The following is a 24,215-nucleotide window of genomic DNA, read 5'->3' on the forward strand; positions in this document are numbered from 1 at the left end:
CTAAAAACTCAAAAATACCAGTTTCCCAGACTATCTGAAAAACAGCGTCGCTCGAATAGCTTATCCGTCTGCGATTCATGTCATCCTGAAAACAAGACTTCCAGCAGCTGTGTGGCTGAGAAGAGGTCCTTTACAACACCGTATGCGCTTTATTAGCGAGAATCAATAGATATATATTATATTCAGCAACAGATGATGGCAGAACTGTTAATGTCAGATCAGTTACACTCGTACTGAATGCTGCAGCTGTTGAGTTTATTAATTTGGAAAAACAGGCTTTGCAAATAGCACACCAAATGCTTATTTAACCATCATGTGCTGCCATGTGCACGAAGAGGGGGATGTACTGCACAATGAAAACTCATCCAATAAATGGTTTGCCATTTATTAGATGAGTCAAAGCCCTTAGTGAATTGTAGAAGGGCTCCTCATACGAAGTGTCAATAAAGGCTGAGCTGAAGGCCGGCGCTTCGGCCTGACCCTCCACCAGACCAGTCAAGATGACTCGGACATCCTGAGAGAAACGAAAAATGCACTGTGACCTTTACTGAGAGTAGGAGAGCCATCAAAGCCGGGTTTTTATTAGTCTGGCAGTCATATTAGTTCTCGTCCTTATATGAGTTTTAACTTAATTAGCAATTTTGGTGGCAGAGGAGTTTTCATTACTAGAAAACTCATATACATACATGCATGAGGTGTTTGACTATACCTTCTTCTGCTTTGGCCCAGAGTAAAATATCTTACAGTGAAAATCTGTTGCAGATATGTTTGTGCAGAAGAAGGTCTTTGATCACTTGTTTGCTCCCTTAATGTGTTATCTAGTAGCTTAACACCTGTAAACATAACTGCCCACACTGGCACTATGAACTTGTTGTGGTTTAATTCAAAGCACCAAAGAGAACCTCCCAACTCCTCTTCTTCATACTTTTTTGTCAGCAGCAGATATTTCTGCATCAAATTTACATTTTCTTCGTCCATGTATTTATGGAAGTATTGCCTACTTGGCATATCCAAAAGGAGTAAAAGGTTGTAACAGAACAATTTTAGGGTCAAGATGAATGAATGAACTTTATCCACATTCATTTTCAAAAATGCGCACGTCAATTTCAGGGGCATTCCCACTTTATCTGACGGGTGGCTGCTGTGTGCGAGCTAATTCGAACTACTGACAAGGACCTCTGGGGTGGGTGTCGGAAGTTGTACTGGTGTTTTTCAAGGAATTATCCAATAAATAATATGACTTTCTGTGTAGTTAATTGTACTGACAGCTAGGGGTGGAGGCTGTAGCCCCAAAATTATATCACAAAATTTCAAGGAAATTTGCAATGATGATAATTATGGTGAATGCAGTTTGCAGGCAGCAGCATTTATTAGTGCAAATAAAATAAAGGGCGTTTTCCATCCTTCATTTCCAATGAGCTGCTGTCAGTGATGACAGACTACCTCATCTGAACTCGCATCTATTGCCACAAGCAGCAGCAGTATTATAGTGCAATAGTAGTGACACACCATTATTTATAGTGATAAAGGATACGTCAAAAGCAGAAATGTAGCCCAGGTAGTGTTTTCTCTGGAAATTTGTAAGTATAAAACAACAGCTTAACACTTTAGTGTAGAGTAATTAAAGTCACTGAACTTTGCAACTCTTATATTGTCACATAATGCTGCTTTTCCATCATTTAACTGCATCAGTAATTCCCATCCATCGTTTGGTCTTTCTGTCATATTGAGTGCAGTGAGTGAGCGCTCCGGTGACACTCTGCTGAGTCATTTGTTTACTTTTGGGTCGCACATCACCGTCTGCTAGCACCTCCTCGTGTGTCTTCATAGCTTAGTGGTACTCCTGGTGTTTTTTGTTTTTTTCAAGTGGTGAAACGAGTTTGTTGTTTCCACCTTTATCAGGAACAGGTTTTTTTTTTAATAGTGTACAAAGTGTAGCCTACTTTGTTGGAGGTTGATGAAGCAGTACCGCTCAAGACTGGCACCCGCTCTCGCTCTCAGATGTTCTCGGGCTTGTGTCATTGTGTGGGCTATGAAACAAACTTGTGGTCTTGATAAACCACTGATATCATAATATTACACTTTTTTTGACCATGTAAAAATGTATTTATACCAGTATGTCTGGGGACAATATGGTACGGCACAGGACGCTCTAGTTTTTAAGTGAAATTTCTGTAAATTCTAAATAAAATTGTCCCCAAAAATTAAATGAAAGCAGCCAAATTATTAAAATTGAGGCTTAAAAACGTCCAAAGCGTTTCTACTGTGTGATGACTGGGTTGATCTTTCATATACAGTCTATGGCAGGGGTGGGGGAACTCCAGGCGTCGAGGGCCGGTGTCCTGCAGGTTTTATATGTGTCCTTGATCCAACACAGCTGATTTAAATGGCTAAATTACCTCCTCAACATGTCTTGAAGTTCTTCAGAGGCCTGGTTATGAACTAATCGTTTGATTCAGATCTGCTGACCCAGGGTGATATCTAAAACCTGCAGGACACCGGCACTTGAGGCCTGGAGTTCCCCACCCCTGGTTTATGGTAACGGCTTCAAATACATTGCACCTGCTTCTATAGAGGTTTTGCATATTGCACTGGTGGACAAGTTAATGTGGCATTAACTTCATGGCAGTCACTGCTGAAGTCCCAGTCACGCAGACCTACAGACTTGTCAGTGATCACCCCCTGGCAACCACCTGTTGCTATGGAATGATGTGTTTTCCCCAACTGGTGGCAAAAACATCCTTGTGTTTGCTTTGGTCGCTAGCACGTTGCTGACGTCATAGTTTGAATGGAAGTGACTTGTCTACTAACCCTGTCCAGCTACTCTCCGAACTATAGCAAAACAGTGAAAAGTGAGAGTGGAAATGGCGAGTCAAAGTTGTGCCGACCTGTTTCAAAATTCATTTGACACTTTTTTGAGTTTTTAGTTAGCAAGTATTTGCAGAGAAACTAAGAGAGAACTACAGACAACCACAGCATTCTGCAACCAAAGCAATGTCAAGAGGTTTTTGCTGATTTGCATTGTTTGCCACCCAGTTCACCCAGTGACACCGAGCAGCCTCCAGAAACCGCTGCCAACAGGTTGGGGGAATGCACATTTTGTGCCCTAGTGCCACAAAAAAGAAGACATCCTAAACCACGCAGCATAAAGGATGAAAAAAGACAACTTCCACTGAAGCAAGATGTCCTGCTTGTGGATGCAGACTTCACCATGTTCATAATCTGTGCTGTAGTAAAATATCAATCCTAATACTGCTGCACATTTCGATCGCCTCTGTTGATTTATTATCACTATGAGATGCTTGATTACCACTCAGTCCTGATATCTATTGGATGACAGAGGGCTGTGGCAAAATACATACAGCTCAGCAGCCAGTTAATCAAATCCCACTTGTCTGGGTATGTTAGGCGGTGGCTGCTGAGAGCCAGCTGTAAAGAAAAAAACAACAGACAGACAGTGCAGCCTTAAAGCACATCTCCAATGTACACATTGGAGAAAGGTCACATATCAATCAATATATCCTCTAACACTCCTTAATTTGTGTGTAAAAAGTGTGTTGAAGGGGGGAGTGGAACAGATTTGCTCAGAGGCTGTCACAAGCCCCGCGTGTCCATGTTAAACTCTGCTCAGTCTGATCTCAGTGTTCCTGCTAGATTTGTGTGTGCATTATTAGAATCTCAACAACACCTCGATAGCAGCTAGACTGCTCTGCTTTCCCTTTATTAAATCCTCGGAGCTGCTCATAACCTTTAAAGGATTAATATTTCTTTCTTTTATTATTTACATATAGCAAATGTTGCTGAAAGTACTTTTTTTTTTCTCATAAACAGCACCTGCAAGCTGGAGAAAAGCTACCTGCGTAGCTAACAAACACTGGGATTTTTTCAGTAGTTGTATTGGGATTCTTGTCACTGCCAAACCTCTGCAAACAAAGCAGAGATGCTGAACAGAATTTTAACAACAATCCTGATGGAAATACTGATCGCAAGGCACTAGAGTGTTTCTGCTAATTTTCTATTGGCTACAATCTGTGCTGGAGTCAATAAATTCATTATTTAAATTATGTTTTTTCTAACTTTGTGTAAACAAGGCATTAACCTTTCAGCACTCTTCAAATAAAGATGAATAGTTGCCAATCCTTTGATAAAAATCTTTCTGCCTCTTTCATCAATTACGAGCACAGCAGGCCTTCGCGTACACTGAGGCAAAATTAAAGTGTAAGAGTGCTGTTAAGCTTTTTAAATGCCGCTGCCTTTTGGTTAATTTACAAGTGCTGTGCTTTTGAATTACATCTCACTTTCAAGGCGGCAGACTCAAGGCTGGTTAGTGAGTCACCTTGGTGGGAACAAGTTGGAAACGCGTTAACCAGTCCATGACCTCTCCCAGTCTTTGGAAGACCAGAGCGTCCTCCCAGAAGAAGCCGCTCAGACGTCAGCAGCTGGGTCAAGGCAACAAAATGGCACGCCGTGTGAGCGAATCTAAACCAATCGAAAATTTTAGTGCACCACAGAGACGACGAACAGCAAATACAGGAGGAATAAAGGGTTTAAAGTTTCAACAGTGATGGGTAATGGTGGCATGTTTTAGGCTATTTTAGGCATTGTAGCTGCCAGGAGAAAACAACATTTAACTTTGGGGAAGTTTACTTTTATCTTCTTTAGGATTCAAGTTTTGCAGCCAAAATAGTTCAGGTTAGAAAACAGAATTGCTGTAATTTAGTTTAGCGTTCTGCCTTTAAGCTGATTAATTTAGTAAATTACTACAACACGAACCCACAAAACATCAGTTAAAATGCTTCCTAGAGTTGGCTTTATACTTTCTTTAAAGTATTTGGGGAAAAGTCCATCTACCAACAAAGCTGTTAGATGGATTAACTAAATTTTTCTTATTTACATTTCATTTACATTTGTAGTCATTCAATTTTTATGCTAGATGCATTTCTGACTCCACAGTTATGTTGCAACCAATTCGTTAAGGCTTAATAATTATGATTGTAAACCCTCCACAAGTTAAAATGCGATTTAAAACCACTAATATTTACTAGATATTGCTTCTCTTCCTATCTGTAGACAGTATAAAACATGGATGTAGCTCCTCAGTTCAGAACAGCCACAAACCTGCTGATGGCAATAGCTGTGGTTGTAAAAACACTTCTAGTCTGTTGGAAAACAGCTTTCAATCTTGACATCTAAAACACTTTTCTGCTAAGTTCATGGGCCCAGTCACTCGTTTCAGGACATAATGAAAAGAAAAATTGTCTTTGTTATAAATCTTGGCCATAGTATGTTGCAAAACGGATGATTACCTGTGCATCAAGCGAAGCAGCAAAGAATGAGTTTATTCTAATCTTGTGTTTCTGTTTTGCTGTTGTTATATTATTACCAGTGGTGGGAATCCAGAATCAGTTTAAGTAGGTTCAGAGGTGTCCAACCATCAAAATCCTCTGCTTCCAAGCTTATCAGGCCCTTATTACAATGCTGGCATGTTTTTCTGCCAGTTGCATTGATTCATTGATTAAGCCACAGAGTGTACAAAAAAGGTGCTTTCAGCCAATAATGACGCGACCTATATGGACAAACATACTGGGGCACCTGCACATTTCACCTGCTGGAGCTGCTCCGTCATTGAAACCCATGTAATGAAGTTCCCAACACACAGTTTTGGTGCTGATGTTAAAGATTATATTATTGTCTCTATTTTCTGTTTGAACTCTAGAATCTGGTTAGATTTTAGTTCTTGCTACTTTTCTAATCCATTGCCCTGTAAATCTTTTTCTAGATTACTTTATATTTGATTCCCTGCATTTTAGTTCAAATTAGCCTTCCTGGTGTCATCGCATACATCGCTGTCAAGTGTTTGTCTCTGTTATGCAGTTACTCTGTTTTACTGGTCCTCTTGAGTCATTACTTTCATTTCCTTCAATATTGAATCACTTTCAGCTGTGTCTTGTTACCCCGATGTTTCCAGTCTCCCCGATTACCTCCAATATTTAATTAAAGCCCCCGTTTTCCTCAGAATCTAGAATCGTAAGGCGTTCTTGTCCATCCATCTTTGTGCGTGGGAAATGAAATAACATAAATTCTGTGGTACTTTTATTTATTTATTTTTTTCTACTTTGTTTTGTTTTTTGTTTATGAAGTCTGCATTCGGGTCTACAACCTGCAAACCTTGACAACGTGATCTGCCACTTTGTGGCTCAGTTGTTGTGCTTCCTAAACACTCCTACTTTGCAAGAATATCTCTTACAGCTGATTGTGAAACATCAAATCTCTAGAGATGCAACGTTGGCCTCCTACCACAGCACCATACTCAAATTCAGTGGGCTCTCTACAAAAACACATTCTTTCACAATGTTTGTAGAGGCAGACTTCATGGCTTGGTACTTGATTTTATACACCTGTGATAACGGGACTGAAAACACCTGAATTCAAAGATTAGGTGATGTTAGCCAGATACTTTCCCCCCCACATAATGCAGCTTAAACCTGCATTCTTTCTAATAGCTAGCAGTGGGGGACTTGTACAGCTTTACTTGATCTATGACCTCAGTAACACTCCCCCGATAAGTCAATGGTCTCGTCACCAGTTTTAAGTCTTCTTCTTTGATGTATTAAACATTTTTGTCCTATTTATTGAAAAACAACCAAACAGGCTGTGCCTACCTAGTGATGTCATAGTGCCATATCAGTCTTTTATATACAGTCTTTGGCGTGCGTCTTCTTTTCATTCTACAAAGAACATTTATCAGGAATCAGTAGTTGAGTTGACCTGTATGCAGAATCGATGAAAACACTAATGATCACTAATGCTCATCTCTTTATTCCCACACAGCAAATAATAGGTTTGGATAACTGCTGAAGTGTCTCAGGGGTGGAGTCTTTGAGCCAATGTGGAAAATGTTGTGCGTATGGACATAAATTCACACCACTACTTAAATATCACAGCCATTAACTGCATTTTCAGAGCTTGTAGCTGCAGACTTATTTTCTCCGTCTGGCTTTCATGTGCTCTCAGACATGCAGGATGTATACACCCACACACAGCGTGCTCTCACCGTCTCTCCCACACAAACACAACGATGTGGTTATTTTTAGATCAAGACACACATATATTTATATATATATATATATACACACATATGGAGAGAGCTTTACATATGCTATATAAATAGAGTCACATCATGAGTGCACTTTGATCCAAATCTTCCCTATGACATGGCATAATCCGCAGTGGGGCTCATTAAAAACAATAACCATCCCCAACTCTCAGCCACACTCTGACAATGGAGACCTCATTCACACACACAGAAAAACACTCTGAGAATTCAATGAGAGAAATGCACTCGGGGAATATGAGCACTGACTCATTCACAAGAATTTGAAGAATAAATTAGCCAACTTGCAGAGAGAAAAACCCAGTGAACAAAAGGGTAAGTTCTGGGCTTTCCATATTATTGTATTTGTTAATCTGATCACTTAGAATATATGTGTTTATATGAGAAAATAAGACAACAGGTTACCAAAGGGCTTCCTCCTGTTCTAAATATACAGAATATGATGCAGCTCAGTGTCTGTATGAATCATCAGAGCAGAAGAGGCGACCAGAGACCTATATTCGCCTCTAGCTCATGATAAAGTTTATGAAAATATGTGCTCCGCCTCCTGATGCTGGATCAGTACATCTGATTTTTTTTTCAGTGTAAATGAGCTCACACACTACTGAAGCAGGAAAATGAATCATTTAATCTCTCATATGTCTCATTAAACGGACACAATTATCACTGCGGCTGCTCCAATACATCACTCTTTGGACATCTGCCACTCTTTTCTTTCAAATCACAGAGCAGTGTCTGAGGCAGGGCTGGAAGAACAAATCAAGGGTAATGAAAATTTACCTCAGCCAAGTCTGAATATGAAACATAGCGATATGAAATATGCCCTCTTTTCCCGGGGAGCATATAGGATGTCATCAAATATTTAACTGAGTTTAAAATTGCATGCTCCTTAAGGGAACGTGTGAGTAATTTTTATGTGCTGGGAAACTGTTAAAGGAATATGAAATGGGATGCATTGCTAGAGATGAAGGAGGTAAAAGGTGGTCACACATACAAAAAGTGTGCAGGAAAGATTGTGTCCATGAGGCCTGAGAGGTTATGTAACTTTTCCCTGTTCAGGTTTGCACCAAGACGGTGATACACTGTTTGCAAATACCGACATTATGAGTCTCAGCATGCATTAGGAACTTTTCTGCAAAGAGAGCAACTGTTTATATTAGAGATCGAGCCAAAAGAGGGCAACTCGGGAGGATTTAGCACCACGGACAGAGCCTGTGAGCGTACATACAAAAGAAAAACAACTAAAAACCTAAAACACATGATATGTTACAAAAAAAAAGAAGCAATAACAGAAAGTGGAGCACAGCTGCTTACCAAATTTTCTGTCGGCGAGGGCAGGTGAGGAGCAAAGGCTGACAGCCAATGCCGCGAAGAGGACGGGACACCAGACTGAATCCATACCGCTCCTGCCTATACTCCAATCCATCGCTCACCTCCGCTAAAACAGCATGTTGTTTAACCCCAAACTCAAAGTGTCGGCCGCTCGGAGGAGACTCACAGAGAGAGCATGTCGGAGGGCTCAGATAATAATAATAACAATACGGAAAAAACGGGTAGAAACTGGAGCCGAAGTGGCTAAACGGCAACACAATACAGGCGTTGTTTCAGCACCACAAACAGCAACCAGCCTCACGGAGGAGCCCCTCCTAAGTTTCTGACGTCAAACACACATGGTGAGGAGGGATGATGCGTGCAGCATGCAACCGAGCCGGGAGGGGTGCATGGATGGAAAGGAGAGATGTGAATGATCACTGCCCGAAAGGCTTGCAGCCAACATACAGAAACCGGGGTGGGGGGTGAAAACCCCCACATGTTCAGATTGATTGATAGGACTGATTTAGATGACTGGGGGAAACAAATGACGCGCACTGCAGGGGAGTTACAGAAATACTGCACATGAATATCAATGAATGAGCTGCTACTACATTTCTAGAGTACAGGTGCATTAAAATAATACAATATAAATTTATTATTTATAATAAAATAAATACAGGGCTAATATTAACAAAATATATATACATATATTTCATTTTATTTAATTTACTTAAATTTTTTAGCTTTAAACTTTTATATAGTACATTTTTTAATGTCTCCATTTGTGTTCATCATAGCTGTATTCGTTTTCTTTATCCACATCAGATTCTCTAAAACAACCCGGTAGAAACTAAATTTAGTAAAACTTAAAGTGAATTATGTATTATAATCTGCTACGTTCGTTTTAACCCTGGAATTTAGATGAACTGGTGACATCAACAAAATATTGCAAAAGCATATAGTTTGTTCCTTTGTGTTGGACAAAAGATGAAGCGGTGAATCTAACCACTTCATCAGGTGATGTTACCTCGTGCCACTTTTTGAGACTAGAAGCTTTGCTGTCTGCAGTGTTAACAAATATTTAAGAACCGTATGTAAAGTCTGAAAATGGAAGCGGTTCCCTCTTTGAGAATGAAAGGAAGTGAGAGGATGATTTACGGCTTGTTTTCTCTGTTATTACTCTGCAAAGCGCCGCACGGGCAAGAAAACATCTGAGGAGGAAATAAACATCAAATTTAGGCTGATTGATACTGTTTGTTTTATTCTGATTAGCAGCAAACTGCAAGCTGACAGAGCAGCAGACACATAAACAGACACACGATGAAGATATGCATTTCAAATTGTTTTCAAAAAATATATGGCGAGTGAAAGCTTAAAAGAAAAGTCCCACCATATCTCTTAAGTCAAGTTCTCAATCTGTATTTGTTAACATAAATATAGAAAGTTTGAGACATGAACTGAGTATTGTATGCCATCTAGAAATAAATACAATGCAGGAGTTTAGCGAGCCTTGGAAAACTTTGTATTCCTGGTATTAATCCAAACCCTTAAAACAAAGGTGGCTGGGGAAAATCGACCTTCAGGAAAGCAGACCAAACAAAACAAAACAAAGCAGAAAATACATCACATCGAAACTTTTGTCTTTTAAAGTTGGAACTCATAAATGCAGAATCTCATTCAAAGTCGTCACAGAAGATTCATAAATAACCCTGTTGGGGGAAAAAAAAAAAAGATGATTAGCCAAATTTAGTTATTATTATTCACAAGTCATCAAAACAAAATCATCAGATTTCCTCCTCGCTTACCTCTGGACGTCTGTGCTGTCTGCAAAGGTGACTGCATGTTTGTAAAGCTGCTGCTGGACGGACACAGCTGCGCTCTTCAAGCCCGCTTTAGACTGTCCGGCTAACAGGCGGCAAGTGAAATGTGTCGTTAGGACCAGAAGGAAAAATGTTCAGTTTTCCGTTTTTTGGAAGTGGAAGCTCACCGTGTTTGATGACCGCCAAGACGTGCAGGACGGCTGCGAGTTCAACGAGATTGCCGATGGCCTCGGAATCCACAGATGTGCAGACCTCTGCCAGAAATGCCCTAAAAGAAGCAACAGCAAACCATTAGACTCTGGAATACTCATTCATGGAAGTTAATGAAAAGAAACTTTCAATACTGACCTGGTAACAGGCTGTGACTTGAGGAGGACAGACAGCAAGATCCTGGACAAAGGAGGCATGTCGTCCACTGACTCTGGGATGATCACCGCCTCAGGATGCTCAATCTTTAAAAAAAACACGAACGTTAATATTTCCAAAAAGTCCCACATCAGTCTCAGAAAATGCAGGATAACTGTTTATAATCTGAGTGCGTCCATTGTGCTGCTACCCTCCTCTGTCAGCTCACACCTTCTGAAGCAAATGTCTCTTCTCCACAACGATAACCGCAAATAAAGTAGAGAAGACCCCGCTGAGAGGTGCTCGGTCCCAGAGTTGGGCCACCTGAAGGAAGTCCGACAGACCGGGAACAGCTGACTGACAGAGCTGCATCAGAGCAGGAAGAGAACATTTTATGGAGGTTAAAGCTCAGTTACCGGAACAGCCAGGTCCATCAGAGACTTTAATAAATAAAAATTTTGAAAAACCTGCTTTCCTTCCTCTGGATCCTTCCTAAGGCGACGGGCCAAGAGCTCTATAATCTTCTGGAAAATGTTAGACACCACACCTAAAATAACAGTGGTTGGATCCTCCTGATTCTCTTCAGGCTCCTTGCTGTCCTCAGGTGCATAGCTGTTTGCCACCTCCTTCAAAATTGGCAACACTGCAGGGATGCACAGGTAGCCCGCTTCTGAAAACACAAAGCAGCGTTATCTTCAAATTTCATCAGTTTTTCTCAACAACCTTTTTTTCTTCTGACAAAAAAGATTGATAACTAAAAAAAGGAATGCACTATTAAGTTGTGTAGAACTGCTCCGGGGAAAACAGTGCAACGCTTTACGTCCCACTCTCCTCGTTTTCCATGAAAACGCGATGGGAGGAAGAGAAGAGTAGACATGTGGATACATTTTGCATTTGATCTCATTAAAAATAAGATGCTTTGTAAACCATGTGGAGCAACTCTCTACTTTGGGTGAAGTAGGCTATTTTCAGAAAAACAAAAGTCCTGGCATTTCTCGGCGTAAATACAGACATGCAGACCATCTGAAACGCTCACCTGAGAGGAGGATGAGCGAGCACAGGTGTAGGATTTGACCCTTGAATGTCTCATCGCCCAAACCCACGAGCAAAACGTCACGGCATACTGTCAGGAAGCTCTGTGAAGAAAACAAAACAAAAACAACAAATAGGGATTACACCCACTCTACATGTTAGCATAACGCTCATTTTTATGTCCAACACAAGCAGGTTTATTTTCAACACTCAAAGTGACAGGCTAATAAAAAAAAAAATGGAAACAAACAGATAATGCTAAAATGAGATAATAAAGCTATTTCACCACGGCAGTATTAACCGGAGGAGGCATGTACAGAGTGTGTGTGGACTGAGGCAGAACAATCAATGAAGAGTCTAAATTTACCAAGCAGAACAGAAAGTCCTGGGAGCAGGAGGAAAAAAGGCTCAGAATCAGAATCAGAATCAGAAACTTTATTGTCATTGTCATGAGAACAACGAAATTAAGAATGGTCCCCGATCATTACATCATCCCTAGCAATATCAAAATATAAATAAAACAATAAAATTCAATAAATAAAATAGATAGAATACTTAAAATACTAATAAGATATAACAGTAAAACATTCACATACATTCCCACACACATGCTTCAGACCGTGCATAGATTAACACAAGAGTGGTGTGATGGACATTTTTTTGTAGTATTCAGATGTGTTATTGCAGTTGGATAACAGCTGTGTTTGAGTCTATTAGTCCTTGCTCTGATTGCCCTGTACCGTCTGCCTGAGGGCAACAGTTCGAACAGGGAGTGGCCAGGATGTGAGGTGTCTTTTATGATGTTTTGGGCCTTTTTAAAACAGTGGGCGTTGTGTAGAACTTCCAGTGTGGGGAGAGGGCAGCCAGTGATCTTTTGGGCGGTGTTAATGATCCCTTGGAGTGCTTTCCTCTGAGCCCCTGTGCAGCTAGTGTACCAGATGCATATGCAGTAAGTTAGAACACTCTCAATGGTGGCTCTGTAGAAGGACACCAGCAGTCTCTGTGTGATGTTATTCCTCCTGAGAATTCTCAGGAAGTACAGTCTCTGTTGGGCCTTTTTCAGCAGCTCGGAGGTGTTCACACTCCAGGAAAGGTTCTCCTCTATATTGACTCCCAGGAAGCGGAAGCTTGCCACCCTTTCTACACAGTCCCCATTTATGAATAGTGGTTGGATCTCTGCCTTTTTCCTTCTGAAGTCTATTATGAGTTCTTTGGTTTTTGAAGTGTTGAGGAGGAGGTTATTAGCCTTACACCATGACGTCAGCTGCTCCACCTCGTCTCTGTACGTAGACTCGTCTCCCTTGGAAATGAGCCCCACCACTGTGGTGTCATCTGCAAATTTCACAAAGATGTTGCTGTGGTGGCGAGGAGTGCAGTCGTGTGTGTAGAGAGAGTAGAGCAGTGGACTGAGCACACAGCCCTGGGGTGAGCCAGTGCTGAGACTCAGGGCTGAGGATGTGTGATGGCCAACTCTGACTCTCTGTCTACGGCCCGAGAGGAAGCTATTGATCCACATGCAGGTGCTGTATGGAAGCCCCAGGTCTTGTAGCTTGGCCACCAGTTTGTGTGGAAGGATGGTGTTAAAAGCTGAGCAGTAATCCACGAAGAGCATCCGCACATAGCTACCATGCTCTTCCAGGTGAGTTAATGCAGCATGGAGTGCTGTGGCTACAGCGTCTTCCGTGGATCGGTTTGCTCTGTAGGCAAACTGGTGTGGATCCAGGCTGCGGGGCAGGGCTGCTGTGATGTGTCTGCGGACCAGTGTGAACCAGCATTTCATTACCACTGGGGTGAGTGCCACCGGTCTGTAGTCATTCAGGCCGGTGATGTGGGGCTTCTTAGGCAAGGGGACTATGGTGGAGGACTTCAGGCAGAGTGGGACAGTCGCCTGTGCGAGGGATTTGTTGAAAATCCTGGTGAAGATCCCAGCCAGCTGTCCTGCACAATCCCTCAATATTCGACCTGGCACACCATCAGGACCCGCCGCCTTCCTCGGGTTAACAGCCTGCAGCATGCGCCTCACCTCGTGCTCTTCCAGGGTGAGGGTGGTGCTGCTATGGGTGGCGTGTTGCTGCTGTGGCTCCAATACCTCCGGTACCCTGGTCTCAAAGCGGGCAAAGAAGATATTCAGCTCCTCTGCCAGCTCCAGGTCACCGTCCGCAGCTCCGAGATTGATCTTATAGTTGGTTAGGTGCTGGATGCCTTGCCACACCTGCCGGCTGGTATTACTCTTCAAATGGTCCTCGATCCTCCTCCTATAGTCCCCCTTTGCCTCTCTGATGCCTCTCTTCAGGTTGGATCGGGCTGTGGTGTAGTAATCCCTGTTGCCAGACCTGAACGCAATGTTCCTCTCCTTCAGCAGCTGCCTGACCTCCCGGGTCATCCAGGGCTTTTGGTTGGGATAAGCCCGGATCCGTTTGACTGCTGTAACAGTGTCTATGCAGTGTTTTATATAGCAGAGGACACCGTCTGTGAACATTTCCAAGTCCTGATGTTCAAAGATATCCCAGTTAGTCCTGTCAAAACAGTCCTGCAGCTGCTGAGAGGCACCCTCTGGCCATATGGTAATATTCTTTGTGATGGTAAGAGCAGTTTTCTTGAGGGGGGCATATGCAGGGATTAGAAACAGTGACAAGTGGTCAGACTGACCCAGATGTGGCAAGGGTCTGGCCCTGTAGCCCATTTTGATGTTGGAATAAACTTTGTCCAGAATCTTGTCACCCCTAGTGGCACACTTGACGTGCTGGTGGAATTTGGGGATTGCTTTTTTTTAAGTCTGCGTGATTGAAGTCCCCTGCTACGATATGTACAGCGTCAGGGTAAGTGCTCTGTTTATTATTGATGTTTGTATGCAGGAGTGCGATCGCAGAGTTAGCATTAGCATCTGGTGGTATGTAAACAGCTGTTATTATGACAACGGTGAACTCCCTAGGTAGGTAGATGGGCCTGCATTTAACAGTCAGATATTCAATGTCCGGCTCCACAAAAACCTAATGTTCTGGATAACAACATAACTCAGCCTCGGCGCTGTGTGCCCGGGTGAAAATGAGTGAGTTAACAATCGAAAGTGGCAATTTATGCACGAGGAGATGTGATTTAATTCGCCTGTGAGAGAAATCTTTTGCTTGGATTGACTTTACTGGTCAGATAAACCAGAACCATTCGTCACAAACCGACCTCGCATCTGAATTTATCTTTGCTCTTCTTTGAAATAGCTAATCGGTATTTCTTTAAACAGACAGGCTGATGACCCATCATGTGAGCCTAAATCACACATTTGTGCTGAATTGGAAACCAGAGCCTCGTCTCCTTTTAATGGAAACCGCACACATTTTCCTTGTTTGACCAAATTAAATGCCTCAATATTTTCAAACCCCTGCTTAAAAAAAGAAAAAAAAAGTAGCTCTTGATACAAACACATGTTCACAAAATGAACTGTGGAGCTCACCTCGGTTATCTCTGCAGCCAGCGGCTGTGGCTGAGATTTCTCAGAGTCCTCGCTGTCATCATCGCTACGTTTCGCTAGAAAGGGCAGCACCCTGTCGGCTACCCACGCAGCCACATGCTCCAGAGAGAGCAGGTAGTCACGGCCATCTGACAGCTGAAAGAGAGAGAAAAGCTTTCATTTTCTTTTTTTAATTCTTTTTTCACAATTAACAAGAGGGGGGGTAGGGGAATTAAAAAAAAAACAAATCAACCCATGGCCACATTTAGCTCACAAATCTAATGGTGTTTTCACACCTGCGCCTTTGAAATCAAACTCTGGCTCCTTTTCCCCTTTGGCGTAGGTCATTCCTGCGGATGCGAACATGGTAATTACACTCAGGTGTAGAACAAAACACCTGAGCTGAGACCGTTTGAAGGAGTCCAGCTCCTAACAAACTCCAGAGCAGTTTGTGAGAACTTGATCCAACATAACAACAAAATATCTGCTGCTAATCTGAGCTAAAAGCCTTCCCGTGAAGCTTTGCATTCTGGGATACAACGGCAAACTACAGATGTGTTACTACAGTCCAGTGTTGCCTGAAATATTAACTATTAAGGTGGAGAGTCTAATGACAGAAAGTGCTATAAGCCTCACGTTATGTTGCAGATGTGCGCCGAGGCGGCCGTGGTGCTTGAAGGCGTTCAGTGCCGTCTCCACGCTGGCATGTTTGGGGTCTTCTGTGGTGGAGCTGAGATGACTGTAGAGCACCAACTATGGAGACACAAATGACAGAAAACACACTTCTAATGGAGGAACCGTTCACACTTTTCTGTCATTCGGTTCAAATATCGTACTGAATGACATGCATAATACCTTCCAGTTCCCCAGAACTGTATGCAGCTGCTTCAGTGGTTTCGCACCGAGAGCCAGGACCTTCTCACGTGTTGAAGTGTGGCTGAAAATGTGCTCCAGGTAAGCCAGCGCCAGGTCGGGTTTGGTCTCCACCGTCTCCATGATGCATACCTTTCGACCACTGGTCGCCTTGTCCTTAAGATGACCACAAAAAAAGAGAAATTTTTTTTAAAAGAATAGAAAATCTAACTTTTTTTTTTTCATGAAAAGTGCCAATTTCTACAATAGTACAGAGAGAACCCAACAATGCTGTGAGCAAAGATTTGGTGACAGTGGTGAGGAAGAACACTCTTGACAGAAAGTTAAATCGTCATCTGTCATGAAAGGAAAGAAAAGACGAAAGAAGAGGAGCACAGAGAGACCACAAACAAACGAGACATAACACAAACTTTGTGAGAAAGTGGTCAAAAGTTAGAGGCAGTCGTTGTAGATAATGCCAGAGGAGTGAAAGAGCAGTATATCTAAGGGCCACCTGATCCAGCTGTAATCATAAGCTTTATTAAAAAGTTTAAGGCTAATCTTAAACTTTTGTGTTCTGGAGACAGACAAAGAAGACTGCAAAGATGTCAGGCATTGCATAAAGCGAGTACCTTTTTGGGCAGGGACTCTGTGAGCCAGTCAGTGATGAGCTCCAGGATGTCAGCAGCCTGGCCCCAGCTACAGAGGCAGTCGAGCAGCTGGCTGTACTGTGCTGGAGCAGCTCCCGAGTCCATCCTCCTTAGTCTAGACATGACTCCACAGCTAGGAGTAAGAAAGCAGGATGAAGGAGAGGATTATCCAGGATGTTTTTGGTAAAAGAAAAAGCAACAAAAACATAAAAATCTGAGTCAGGAAAAAAAAAAAAAAAAAAAAGCTGCTCACCTGAACATCGGCACTGCAGTCGGGGGCATAAACGAGGCCAGCTGTATGAGAGGAACAGTAGCTCGCTCATCCTGGAAAACAAATCATGACTGCTTACATTTATTCAGGGGACAAAAATAAATATATAAAAAATACAACAGCACCACACTGCAGTGGATGTACCTCAAAGGCCTGGAAATACTTGGACATGACAGAGCCAAACTTGGCACACGCATACTTCTGGGCCTCTTCATTTTGTTTCAGGGCTTTCGAGACACTTCTCCACAGGATGACCACGACCTCCAGCAAACTGGACACGATGGTCATGTCTTTCCCCAACAAGGCAGGTGCCGCCTGCTGAGATGAACAGACACACAGAGGACACAGCCTGAGCTCGTGTTTCAGCACATTTTCTTCTTATCTCTGCAGTTCCACTAGTGGCCACACGAGGCTGGATTTAACCCTTTACAGCAGAAATAAACATGTTTACACCCTGGAACCAAAAGAATTTCACCTCTGTGAAATCCTGATAACTGCATCGGTGGTTATTTTTACACATCTCCGGCGGCTGTAGGCACTACCTGTTTGCTAGGCTTCCTCCACTAATTTAAGTCAATGATGTGAACTTAGAGACACGTTTGTGCCATTTGTGGCTTTCGAAGTGTTTTCATGTAATTATGTGACTAATAATAATGCTTCCTGTGGAGTTAATGGCACAGCTGGCCCAAGAAGTTTCTGCTCAGGTTTTTTTTGTTTTGTTTTTGAGTAAATCTTTACTATTTTTTAAAATATATTAATACTCATGTGAAGGTGTCTGTGTGAGGCACTCATTCAGTTTGTGGATGCAGCTTCTTTTTTTTTTTAAGCAGTACACTTTCTATTCTAATTATGGACACTTTACACTCTGAAAAACAAAAACAGCAAGAGCCAATTTGCTGAAACAGGAAACAAACAGTGGGTGGCAACGAGGTAGGATATTATTTTTTTATATACATACTTCCATGGTGTACTGTTTCAATCAATCAAAAAGTCATCTAAATAAATTCAGATTTGACTTAATGCGCGCACATTAAGTCAGTCTGTGTGTTTCCGTCTTACTGCGCTGTTCTCTTTGTTGCTGTCATTGATGTCAGTCATGTCACAGTCAACCTGGATGCAGCTGTTCAGGACACGACGAATGGCCAACATCAGCTTTACTGGAGGAGAAGATAAAACGGTACAAGCATATTTAAAATATCCAAAACACAGCATGCAAAAATAAATCAGGTTTTGTTGCTGTGCATTTACTTAAGTTAGTGGGTGCTGTGTGTCTATAAGCAAACTGGTAGAATTTCCTGGCAGCCATGGGGTTCATCTGGATGAGGGTGATGCAGCGGTTACACCACTCCTTCTCCGACTCGTTGACCGGGAAGAACGACTTGAACAGCAAGTCGACGATACGCTTGGAAACCGAGTGTGAGTCAATGGCAAGGCGGGCCAGCAGGTGGTCCATGTTGCACACGTCCCAGAACTGGAGATTGGTAGATAGAGGAGATAAATGACAAGTAAAATTTGTGTTAACAGGCGTCTTTGGATTCCTCTGTTTCAATGAGGGACAGCGACAGCCTGTTAAAGCTTTTAAAAAAAACCTACACATACATTACCTTTGCAGCACGCACTGCTTTGACCTTCATAAGCATGTCGAGGAAAGCTATCCGGACTTTCTCTGAGTTATCATGAAGGCTGTATTTGAGGGTAGGTAAGAGTTTCTCCAGAAGTGGATGGCTGAGAGCGTTGTCCAGGACAATAGTCAGACACTGGAGAAGGAGGGTAATTACACAAACCACAAGTCATTAAATAAATTATCCATGACTCATGCAAATCCAACGATAGTTATTCCGCATAATTAACTGGCAAAATGTCAGGACAGCGATTTCTTTCTCTTCTTTCAGGAAGGGAAAGAAGCCACATTTTCCACCTTGAACACTGAGCAGCGGACATCAGGGGAGCTACTGTCAGCCGCCAGCTCCGCCACCAGCTTCTTCACGAAGTCTGTGATGATTGTAGGTGGGAGGAGCTCCCAGCATTTAGCCAGGATCTTGCAGACACCCAGGGTGGCGTTGGAGCGCACTGTCGGGTGAGGATCATCAAGGAGGTTCTGGGATGACAACAGGTGACATTTACGATTCTGTCTGCGCTCAGACAACGCTAGTTTAGAAATGCTTTGTGCTACTGAGATACACCGAATGTTCCCTTAATGCCTGGCGGGGGTTTGAAAGGTTCTCACCATTGCTGTGTCCAGTTGCTTTTGAATGTTCTCGTCTATCTTCTCGTTGCTTTCACTCGGGTCGTAAAATGGGAAAGCCTCGGTGAAAAGCAAAGTGGAATTTGCACGCACCTCAAAGTTAGGAGCCTGAATAAATCAAACAGAAACACATTAGATTAGAATTAAATGTCAAAAATTCAGGGTTCAGCTGGCTCACGATGGGCCTTTTGAGGGTTGACTGTGCACATAATCTCAACTGGTCTGTATATACTTAAATGTGTGGATCGTCCTCTCATTAATTAATAATATTCTACTTGGTTTTTTTTGCTTGAAAGCGAGGCTAAAACTTGTATGAAATACGCGTACACTGAGAGCTTTCCAAAGTATGGGCCTGTAGAGATTATAGAGCATCTTGTCCACGTTGCGGCAGTCCTTCCTCATGTGGAAATAGCTCACAATCTGAATATGAGACAAAGAGAGCAGAGAATGACACTCCATACGATGAATATGAGGACTAAAAACATCTTTAAAACATGCACATTTTTTATTTTACAGTCTACCTGTCGGACTTTGGAATGCACAGGAGAAGCTCTATGAAGGAAGATCGCATTCTGCATGAAATCCTGAATGCATAAGCTCTCGATCTTCTCCAAGAACTCCCCACTAGCCTTCTTCCATGCTCTGAAGTAGATCTCTGCAATATGAGCAGTGATGGGCCTGAATGGAAGAGTTTAGTTGTTATTAACATGAAAAGAAAAGTGAGCGTGTCGGCGAGAAAAGACTGGGGTTCTTACTTGCTGTAAAACTCCAGCTGGTTTTTGATTGTGCCGTGAATAACCCAGATGAAGTTGACGTTCCAGCTGAAAAGAAACACCAGGAATCGCTTTCCCTGTGACAATATACACATCATCAGACTGACAGCTCGAGAGGGAAGCCACGACGATAAAAATAAATAAAGCAGGGAGTGAATCGTGAAAACAAGCACGCAGCGGCTGAGCATAACTCACATCATCGTTTCTAATGTGAGCAGGGCGGTGAAAGCACTGAAGCAACAAGTCGATTATCTGCTTGTTTTCTTCTGATGTGTAGTCAAGACTCAAAAGCACGTCATGGAGCCTCCACACTCTCTGGATCTCAGCTCCCTGACAAGAGATCACAAAGGTTACCAGTTATCAGCAGACTGCTGTGAGACGCACTGGATACTGATGGAAAACATTTCTTTCAGAGTGAAAACCTGCTGAAAGAGCTGAGGAGCTGACATGTGACTGAGGGGTTACACTCACTGGTTTCTTGAGAATGAAGCTCTTCTGAAGAGACACAAAGAAAGCAGTGCGCCCAAACCGTTCTTTCTCCTGCAGCCCTTTCTTCCACCAGGCCTCACACAGCGCGTGGATGTGGTTCTGCAGAGGTGCCTCTGAGACAGGAAGCGACACCAGTACATCTGAAGGACACCGACACACACAGATGCTCATTATTATTTAAGCTTTCTGAAAACGTCCACGATTCATCTCATAAACTGAGCAATTATGATGGTTTCTCAGGTTGTTTTTTCATAGCTGGTAAAAGAATTGGTACTTATAACAGCTGGTTTCTACTCTTACAGGATAATCAAAGCTCTATAATGTATATATTTATAAGTTAGGTATAAATATCTATCCATCTATCTATCTGAATGGGAAGAGCATCATATGCAACTCATTTGCTGTAAAAATGTGCAAAAAACACAAACACTCACCGTGAAGACGTCGGGTAACTTCCAGAAGGGGGCTATAGGGGTCGTCTTGTAAAACCTGCAGAGACACTGTAGAGACGAGCGTCACGCCGTCCACAACAGCCACAGCGTGTTTCTGGGAAAAAAGTTAATGAACCAGATGTTAAAAAATACAATTAAGCAAAATGTGAAAAAGCTTAAAAGCAATGTGATATTACAAAAATCAACATAGGAGTGCTTTGCATACATCTAGTCCTTAATATTCGAATAATATCACTGACAAAGACTAAGCATGGGGTCAGTGAGCTGATCCTTTTACTCACAGAGTCTGCAGTGGGCTCCTCCTGCATGCCCTCCTCCTCCCTCCTGCCCTCCCAGCGCTCTGTGGGAAACTCCAGCAGGACGTCCTGAAGCAGAGATGCCAGTCTTCTCCACAGGGCCTCCCTCTGCTCTCTGGGCATCTCCTGCAACACCTCCTCCACATCGAAGGGCTCGGCTTTGTCCTTCTGCTCAGATTTATAGACAGACAGGCGCAGCTTTGACTGGACAGCCATGTGTTATGCACATTTAATAAAAATATAATAACTGAAGAAATGATTTTTGTCTGTAATTCCAATGTCAATTGTGACCGCCACATTAAAAAAAGATATTTGAGAGAAAAGGATGATCATGCATTTTTTTCTCACTTCACCTTTCAGCACATCCATTTTTTCTCCATAAAAATCCACAATTTACTTCTCACCAGGCTGAGTCAGACTTAGTTTAGGTCACATTTATTTATTTTTATTTGAAATATAATTAAAAGTTCAAGTCTGCCTTAATGACAAACCACACAAAGGACAAATTTCTTCCTTTTTTACCCCACCGGATGCTAAAACTACCCTGATATTAATATTCTGAATTTGTCACAGCTAACTCTTACATACTGTTCAGGTCAAACCTAATTTAACATTTCTTTTATTTTCATTTCTTTCTTTTTTTTAATGGGGCATGGGTGACAGAGTTGTAGGGGGACCTGTCTATGTTCCCACCATGCTCGGGTTCCTGCAGACACCTGCTGGTCTATGAACGGTCATGGGGGGAATCTCCATACATGAGGGTTAAACAGGCTTATCATCAATAAATTATGCTGGGTGGTTTTGCCTTGTCTCTCTGTAACACTTGTGGACTTATGTGCTGTGATTGCTTAATATCCATCTGTGACATAACTCTGAGAAAAGCCTCAGCTCGGGCTGCAGTGTGAGTACTGACAGGAAGTAGAAAGAAAGGTCATGTTTCTCTCATTTTGGCTTCTCTCCATTGACTCCCTGTTAAACCAAAGGCAGAATTTAAAATTGTCCTCCTCACATTCAAAACCCTTTAATCACTGAGCTCCATCACATTTTAAAGACCTCACAGTGTAAAACTGAGCACTTTTATTTCAGAGTACAGGCCTCCTACGGCTATAAAAGAGTACATTTGCAGAGCATTCAGCTGGATTCAGGAAGGGCAGAGCCTCTCTGCTTTAAAGTTGGGCTTAAATTATATTTATACACAACTTTGTATCCTGCAGTTTGGGAGTTTTCCTCCCTGTACCTTTTTCCAGGCTCGTCTCCATCTGCTCAGTCTAAGATTTTGGAGGGTGAAGCAACCAATTACATGACAGCAACTCAGTGCATTTAGACATGTAGACACACAACTGAAGTTCAAATGTAGCATGAGCATGTAGAATAAAGGTGATTTAAAATACTTTGAATCTGGCGTTGTTGTCTGTGCCACACGGGCTGGTCTGAGTATTTCAGAAACTGCTGATCTGCTGAGATTTTACCACACAGCCATCTCTAGGCTTTACAGTGAGCTGCATTTCTCTGGGTGAAAATGCCTTGGTCACGGGAGAATGGCCAGACTGCTTTAAGCTGATAGGAAGGCAACAGTAAGTAAAATAGCCACTCATTACAACCAAGGTATGCAGAAGAGCATCTCTGAATGCACCACACGTCATACCGTAAGCAGATGGGCTACAGCAGGAAAAGACCACACCAGCTGCCAGGCCTTTCAGCCGAAAACAAGAAACTGAGGCTACAATCTGCACAAGCTCACCAAAATTGGACAGTAAAAGATCAGAAAAACCTTGCCTGGTCTGATGAGTCCCGATTTCTGCTGTGACATTCAGATGGCAGGGTCAGAATTTAGCATAAAAAACATGAAAGCATTGATCCATCCTGCCTTGCATCGATGGTTCAGGCTGCTGTGATGTAATGGCCTGGAGGATATATTCTTGGCACACTTTGGACCCATCAGCTTCAGTTGAGTATGGTTTAAATGTCACAGCTACTGGAGTCGTGTTGATGACCACCTCCATCCAATTATGAAAACAGCGTCCCCATCTTCTGATGGCTGCTTGCAATGCCACAAAGCTCAAATCATCTCACACTGCTTTCTTGAACATGGCAGTGAGTTCACTGCACTCAAATGTCCCAAACCGTCACCAGATCGAGATCATGGATGTGCTGCTGACAAATCTAAAGCAACTGTGCATTGCTGTCATGTCAATATGGAGCAAAATCTCTGAGGAATATTTCCATCATCTTCTTAAATCTCTGCCACAAATAATTAAAGCATTTCTGAAGGCAAAAGCAAGGTGTACCTAATAATAACAGGACTTAACACGATGAGCCTGTCTTAGCTTATTGAACAGGAGTGCATGCATTTTCTTGATATTTCTGATTTATTTTATGCTTGAGTAAATCAAAGCCTATTAAAAAAATAGTCTGAAAGATTTTTATTATCGTCTTGGTGACTTTTCCTTTGGTTATAGGCCAAAACCTCTTTGGTGAGTATTAAAAAAACATGTAGGAGGGGAAAATGTTTACTTTACAACAGACAGTAAAAGTTTGTCAAAGTTGGGATCGAAACCAGCATTGTCAAATAGTTAGTTGAGTTAGCTACTTACGTGAAGCTGAATAAAGCGAAGAAAGTCCTCCACATTTTCTTTACAGACTGCTTCTAAAAATGCCTCTCGCTTGGACATGGTTCCTGCTTCCACAGTGATCCGAGGTAACCGTAAGTTTTCCTGTAATGCTGCTATGAAGCCACTATAGCGTTAGCTTGTCTCGCTGTAACAACTCCACAACAACAAATATGGCAGTCCGTTTGTTGTTACCGTCAAAAGTGCTAATTGCAGACTCAGGGTTGGCTGGTATTAAGGCTCACAATGATGCGCATCTGAATTAAGCAGCATTTCCTTCGTCTGTTACCTTTTTATTAAGGATTTTGTGAAAGGAAACAGTGAAATGACAGCGAGCCATAACAACAGTAAACCCGCGCAAATTTGGATAAAGTCGGTTCCACACGTCATCACGTTTGTTTCGACGCCGACGTACAGTTGCAATTCCCGCTTTTGCCACTGGATGGCGGCAAACAACTACAGATGTTCTGTGTCTCAAAAAGCGTAAACGAGTAACATTATCGCGTTT

The 24,215-nt window shown here is 42.4% G+C and overlaps 2 protein-coding genes across 3 annotated transcripts in view; both read right to left on the bottom strand.

Annotated features, from left to right (window-relative positions):
• Nucleotides 1-8,710, bottom strand: part of ptprn2 (protein tyrosine phosphatase receptor type N2) — a 165,360-nt gene extending 156,650 nt beyond the window's left edge. Inside the window, exon 1 of the mRNA XM_085418892.1 lies at nt 8,429-8,710. Coding sequence (XP_085275018.1) covers nt 8,429-8,540 — 112 coding nt within the window. The 5' untranslated portion in view covers nt 8,541-8,710. The remainder of the gene's footprint in view (nt 1-8,428) is intronic.
• Nucleotides 8,711-9,669: 959 nt separating this feature from the next.
• Nucleotides 9,670-24,075, bottom strand: ncapg2 (non-SMC condensin II complex, subunit G2). 2 transcript variants are annotated; one of them, XM_085418894.1, is made up of 26 exons: nt 23,693-24,075; nt 21,084-21,266; nt 20,785-20,896; nt 20,333-20,490; nt 20,057-20,191; nt 19,844-19,938; nt 19,610-19,766; nt 19,416-19,508; nt 19,071-19,196; nt 18,762-18,941; nt 18,448-18,600; nt 18,092-18,314; nt 17,903-18,000; nt 16,988-17,158; nt 16,826-16,896; nt 16,555-16,705; nt 15,926-16,099; nt 15,707-15,823; nt 15,074-15,226; nt 11,630-11,729; nt 11,061-11,263; nt 10,825-10,959; nt 10,597-10,700; nt 10,416-10,516; nt 10,234-10,333; nt 9,670-10,137 (listed from the first exon to the last, which is right to left on the bottom strand). In XM_085418894.1, exons 1-26 carry the CDS (start codon nt 23,768-23,770, stop codon nt 10,086-10,088), a joined length of 3,423 nt encoding a protein of 1,140 aa, XP_085275020.1. In that variant the 5' UTR covers nt 23,771-24,075; the 3' UTR covers nt 9,670-10,085. The 2 variants fall into 2 exon arrangements, with proteins under 2 accessions (XP_085275020.1, XP_085275019.1); XM_085418893.1 differs by having other exon boundaries at nt 16,988-17,161.
• Nucleotides 24,076-24,215: the final 140 nt, after the last annotated feature.

Source organism: Rhamphochromis longiceps, linkage group LG9 (assembly GCF_057381845.1).
Source record: "Rhamphochromis longiceps isolate RC_006_pf linkage group LG9, R_longiceps_female_GT1.1, whole genome shotgun sequence".
Lineage (NCBI taxonomy): Eukaryota > Metazoa > Chordata > Actinopteri > Cichliformes > Cichlidae > Rhamphochromis > Rhamphochromis longiceps.